The 6083-nt window shown below is 53.1% G+C and overlaps 2 protein-coding genes and 1 non-coding gene across 3 annotated transcripts; 1 reads left to right on the top strand and 2 right to left on the bottom strand.

Annotated features, from left to right (window-relative positions):
- Positions 1 to 418: 418 nt before the first annotated feature.
- Positions 419 to 1252, bottom strand: VDBG_09119 (pectate lyase C; the record flags this gene model as incomplete). Its single annotated transcript, XM_003000578.1, has 3 exons — positions 419 to 607; positions 674 to 978; positions 1048 to 1252. 3 exons carry the CDS (start codon positions 1250 to 1252, stop codon positions 419 to 421), a joined length of 699 nt encoding a protein of 232 aa, XP_003000624.1.
- Positions 1253 to 2953: 1701 nt separating this feature from the next.
- On the top strand, positions 2954 to 3055 carry VDBG_15191. Its single transcript has one exon. It is a non-coding gene; the product is annotated as a tRNA-Ala (tRNA).
- Positions 3056 to 3512: 457 nt separating this feature from the next.
- On the bottom strand, positions 3513 to 5542 carry VDBG_09118 (choline dehydrogenase; the record flags this gene model as incomplete). The annotated part of the gene is made up of 3 exons (XM_003000577.1): positions 3513 to 3917; positions 3984 to 5306; positions 5441 to 5542. 3 exons carry the CDS (start codon positions 5540 to 5542, stop codon positions 3513 to 3515), a joined length of 1830 nt encoding a protein of 609 aa, XP_003000623.1.
- Positions 5543 to 6083: the final 541 nt, after the last annotated feature.

Raw genomic sequence — 6083 nt, 5'->3', positions numbered from 1 at the left:
TCTCACTTCGTTTACGAAATAATACTCTGTCCATTACGAGGAATGAAACGTACTCCTCCAGGCCATACCTCGTAAGGTGCTCGGATGAACATCGACATGATGATACGCAGCGTTGTGATGAACAGAAGGGAATCGCATAAGAATTTATCTGTCTTCCCCTAAGTCATCCATCAAGCCACTAATGTGAAGCTGGACAATATGATTCACGGGCCTTGATAAGAATGGCTACACCAAATTTCATTCATGCACGAATATTTCTGCGGGGCGGTTCAACAAGTTGATGCTCCTGAAGCTACATGGTCGTGACATTTCCCGTGAAACACGCAGGCAAGGCGTGGGCAATCAGATCGCAGCCGGTCTATGGACCCCACGACTACTTTCTTTCCATGAGGCATTGCTTCCAGAGGAAAACCGCCCTTCAACCGGAGCAAGCACCGTCTTTCTTAGGCTCACAGCCACCAGCGCATCCCTGGTAGAACTGGCAGGGAGTCTTGGCATCAGTGCACACATTCTTCAGCGTAGCAGTATCACCAAAGTTCTTGTTAATGCCCGCAAGTTCTCCGCCGTTTCTGGCCGTTACACCCTCAATGTAGACGTTGCGCTTACACTGTGAGCTGCACTATCGGAGAGGTCAGCGAAATCATCCAAAACGCACCACGAGACGAAGACATACGTTGCCGCACGAACGGTAGAGCTTCCCGTAGTCCTGGACGAAGAAGTTGATGATATTGACTGTTCCGCATCCGTTATGCTGCACGACCTTATCTGAGGCTTTGTAAGCACCGCCGCCGATGATCCAGGAGTGGGCGCCAGCCTTGTCGTTCTTGATGGAAATGGCGTCCTCGCAGACGTCTTCGAACCAGACAAACTCAAGGGTGCAGTGGCCATCGCAATGAACACCTTCTGCCTGGTTCTTGCCGATGATTGCGTTCTTCAGGGTAGCACCGGCGCGAAGGTAGAAGACGGCATCTTTGTAGTCTGCAAATGGATTCAGTCTTCAGTCTTAGGGATGGTAGGAGCTTTGCTGTGTTGGTTCTTTTGACATACCGCCTTCGTTATCGCCACCGCAAGCACCGCTGCCGCGGTCGAAACGCTGCCATTGGCCGTCGTAGACCTCGCCGGCCTTGACCTCGATGTAGGTAGACTTGGTGACAGTGTTCGTGGCCACGGGTACACCACCGGTGTAACCATTGCATGCGAGAACCGTCGAGGCGATAAGTGGCGTGAGCCAAAGAGTGGCCGAAAACTTCATTCTGACTAAAAGGCAGCGGCTGGTCTGGGAGTAAGAGAATTCGCTTGTCAAGTTACCAGAATATTAAGTCTCGGCGGGCCATAACGCGTAATTATTTATACTTGTTGACTTTTCTACATCCCTTCGAAGCCGCAGGCTCATATGAATGTCTGGAAATGTTACAGCATCGCCTTGATCAGAATTAAGTCCACAAGACACTTTCCTGGTTTCCTTGACTTTCTTTCTAGGTCAATTGGTGGACAATTGGCTTTCATGCGTGTTGTTGGACTTGTATCATGTGGTGGCGGCCAAGGCATAGGAATGGGAAGGATTATGTCCCTCCGAATGTCTTTTTCTGGAAATGATTGCCCTCGTGGCTTGCTGTGACATATGATTTCCCCGCCCTTCGGCAGTCCTGGATTGCTGCGCGCGCAGCAATCCTGGGGTCGCCTTGTTTTCATATGCGGCCCAATCGGAGGTTGTTGATACTTCAGGTTCTTGGACGGCGTTACATTAGCGTGCGACGAATCCTGCATCTATACCGTGCCGTTCTTTAAATCCCCGGTGCAGATCGTCTACCTAGCAATGATCAGAGTTTGAGTCTATGTTAACAACCTGTCGAGTCGAGTTGGATTATGGTGCTTGGGTACAGCCGATAGGAATTGATGATGGTACGAGCTTATTGTGAACAGGCCTGAATATTGGAAGCAGAGAGCGGAACAACAACTTCGCCGCAATGCCCGGTAAATGCAATGGAGGTGCCTTGCATTCGCATTGGCGCGTAGACGGGGAATACTTTGATCGAAACATGGTGTAGATTGCGGGATTGGGCTCATGTCCGCGAACCCCTCAGCACCAAGATATGACTTGCATTCGGAGTAATTTTCGATCATCAGCTTCTTCCACACCTGCTGCTGCACGTGGCGACTAGCCTCTGCTCCACATAGTGACTTGAGCCACTGAAAACACTACAGCCTACACCATTTACCAAGAGTTTAGATAACATATTCATCTTGAATTAGACAAAATCCACGAACCAAGTCCAGTCCCTTTTCATGCACCAACCATGTTACAAATCTCGTGCCTCTTCTCGTGAGGTCAAGGTAACCACGTAGATGCAGGATGCTGGCCAGCACCTCGTCGATTCTGTTAAACTGGTTAGAGATGAATCCGAATCAGAAAACCATTGCAACACCTTCTTTAACAGGTCTCACTCCTCAAGCTTCTTGGGCAGACTAATGGGAAAGCAATTGTATTTGCTAAGCACATTCAACATTGGCCATGATCGCTGAAACTTAGTCTGCTACAAGCTAGAGAGCAACTGTCTACAGAAGGCCCGTGAGCGCTACGAACCATGTCTGGCAAGGGATCTCAAAACTTGAATGGAGCGAAAAGCCTGGTATAGATTACCTGTTGCTATCAGGGCACTCCATCAAAGGATGAGTATACGTATCGAGTAGCAGTACATCCTCCGAACAAAAAGACTGGTTCTTTGGCTCCGAGTCCACATCATGGCGCCAATGAACCCCCGCCAACGCGTTGATTGACTCAAGCTGGCGCTCCTGTCGTGCATCAGCTCTTCATTTGATAAAGTAAAACCCCGGCAGACATCATAAACCAGATGGGCAGCAGCGTGATGCGAGGTTGGCTTGGATTGAGCTCCTCTTGTGTCCTTGACCTACACGATCATATACGTGCCATTCGAGGCCGCCACCCATCATTGGGCGATTGGTTTAGTGGTATAACGTCTGCTTAGCATCGAGGATTTGTCGTTACAACTCCAGTGCCTGCTGAAGGTCGCGCGTTCGATTCGCGCACTGTCCATTCTTTTATGCCTCAATGGCATTGGTATGTTTTTGTTGGTCCCGTTCGAGGTGCGGGGTTGCAAGCCCACGACAAAACACGCCAAGGCCTACACCCACTCACATGCCTCGAAAAGGTATTACGATGATTAATCCACTTGCCACCGATATCTCGTGAGAGACCGAATAGGCAACACGGTCGGGATGGCACAGACTGAGCTGGAGCGGGAGCTAAGGTAGTCCACAAGGACTAGGGGCAACGGAGTGTGGATGAGATTTTTACAACGGTCATAGGGCGTTGGCGCAGGTTTGATTAGAATCAAGGAAAGCTTGTTCAGTAATATTTAAAAAGAGGGTAATTTGCACCGACGCAATGCTGAAGACCATATGCCTACATTCGAATGAGAACAGCTCGAGGCCCACGTCGCAGGGGATGCGGCTTGTTTGCACCCAGCATAGTAGGTGTGAACCTAGAAGCTCTAAAGTATGTACAATTCCGTCACCAGTATCCCGAGGACGTTCAAGCCATCCTGGCGGCTTTCTTGGGCCGCGCTCTTGGCGGCATCTGCAATGATCTTCTCCGCCGCGATCTCAGCAATACCGTACACAGCGGTTTGGATGTGGGCAGAGATCAGCAGAGGGATGATGCTGGCGTCGACGACGCGCAGGTTCGAGGTGCCGTACACCTTGAGGTTCGGGTCAACGACGCCACCGTCCTTCTGCGGCAGCATGGCGCAAGTGCCGCTAGGGTGGAAGATGCTGAGAGTGGTCTTGAGGGCGAAATCTCTCCACTGGGCGTCGGTCTGCACGTTGTCAGGCCGGGCTCGTACTCGTTGACCCAGAGGGACTTCATGGGTTCGGTTGTGGCGATCCTTGCGGCAGTACTTTGACCGTTTGAACCACGGCTTTCAATGTCGTGCTCGTGGCCGAGGTAGTTGGGGTTTGATGACGGGTTTGCCGCTCGGGTTTGTAGGGTTGATGTGAATGCTGCCGCGGCTCAGGGGGTGCATGACGACGCCGATGAGGGTGAAGAAGCCCTGACCAAAGAGAGGCGAACTAGCCGGCGGGTAACCCTTGACACCCGTGTAGCCGTCCGAAAAGATGACCTCCAGCTGCGGGACGGAAGGGTCGTTGAGGAATTCAATCTTCTTCTTGTCGACGGCGCTAGCGTCTTCGCCGGCCGCCGTTTTGGCGAGCGCGACGAGGTTAGAGTGGTCGCCGATGGCCTGCTGCCAGGTCGTGAAGGTATAGCCGCTGCCGGTGTAGTCGTAGAGTGACTTCTTGCGAGCATTCCAGAGCGCGAGCTGCTCGGCGGCAAATGTGGCGTTTGATCGCAAGACGTCGAAGGAAAGGAATTCCGGCTTGAGCTGATAAGAGGTCATGATACGGAGGTGGTCCTGAAGGTTCTCGCCCACGCCGGGGAGGTCGATCAACTGTTCAATACCAGCGGCGGCGAGGACCGATTCCTGGCCAATACCGGATACCTCCAACAGGGCAGGGCTTTGAACAGAACCAGCGGACACGATTACTTCTGCCCTGGCGCGAATGAAAGTGCCGTTGGCCAGGGTCACGCCGGTCGCGACATGGCCACCGCCGGCTGCCACCAGATTGACCTTGGCTACGGTAGTGTCTGACAAGACGCGAAGGTTTGGCTCGGCGATGGGCAAATAGGCATTTGCACTGTAGGAGCGGTTGTAGATGGTCGCGTCGATGCTGCTGGGCTGGTACATGACGCCAAGGGGGTTGCCACCCAAGGACTCGAGGTTCGTCTCGATTCCGAGGGCGTTCAATGTCGGGATCCAGCTCTCCTGCTGAACCGGGATCTCGCGGTTGACCACAGCCTTGACAGGGCCGCTGTCGCCGACACCCGCAGAGCCGTAGGTGTCTGTGTTCTTACCGGTGAACGTCTCAGACTTCATCATGGCAGCAATCATGTTCTTCCAGTTCCATCCCTTGTTACCGAGTTCTTCCCAGCTGTTGTACTCGGCAACGGCAGCGCGATCGTACGTCATGAGATTGAGCGCGGAGCTGCCGCCGACGACCCTACCGCGGTTGACAGGGAACACTCGGTTGTTCACATTCTGTTGAGGGACAGTGGTGAAGTTCCAGTCGTACTTGGTGCCAAGAGTCGAGCCCTTCATGCCCGGAATGTTGATCTTGGGCTCATCCGAGACGGCAGGGCCGGCTTCGATCAAAAGGATCTTGGCGCTGGGCAGACCCTCGCTTAGACGAGCAGCGACAGCTACACCAGCGGTGCCACCACCCACAACAATCTACAAGTGTGACATTTCTGTTAGAACTCCTGGGTAGAATGGCTTTCGAGGGGGTAGCAACCCTCGTGCAGAGCAAGGGGATGGGGACTCAAAGGTCAAAGAACAACACGGAAACAGCATAAGATGAAACATACATAATCGTAGGTGGCGCTGCTGCAGCCTGATCGCTTCGTTGGAGGAGCACCCGAGACGCATGCCACGAGGGCAGCGAGGGTTAGGCCCGATGCAATGAGCATTGTCGACAATGGACGCGGGGCCGTGCTGTGCAGAGGAAGTTAATAAGCGACGTGGCAACGCTGCTGCCGAGTCTCCCACATAGGTAGGTAGGTTGTGAAGCGAGTCGTCTTCCCTTATATTAAAAAAAACGTGGTTTGTTTTGCTTCGAACTGGAGCGGGGACAGCATCATTTCCCTCGCCTGAATAACGTGACACCCGATATAGACGAGACCAGACGCTAAGAACCCTCTGGCATGGTACTGCGACTGATTGAATGCTGTTCGCCTAGTAACAACGGTAGCGAGGGAGGCTGTTCTGTTGCATTATCATAACTCCAGGGGTAGGTGGCATTCACTACAGAAGGGGCCCCGACAGCAGGGCAGGGGTCCTGGGGGACCATGCATCACCCATACCAAGTATGCGCCGTGGCTGGATGCCTGGCAAGAAAGCGCAGGCCGAACGGAACGGGCCATTTAGCCGACTGAGTCGTGACTCGTGTATATTGCGCCTTCGCCCGTGGTGGCGCGTTTCCCCTCTCTGTTCTAAGCGAGGGTAAGGAAT

This window comes from Verticillium alfalfae, genomic scaffold (assembly GCF_000150825.1).
Source record: "Verticillium alfalfae VaMs.102 supercont1.14 genomic scaffold, whole genome shotgun sequence".
Classification (NCBI taxonomy): Eukaryota; Fungi; Ascomycota; class Sordariomycetes; order Glomerellales; family Plectosphaerellaceae; genus Verticillium; species Verticillium alfalfae.
This window is presented reverse-complemented; position numbering and strand designations above follow the sequence as displayed.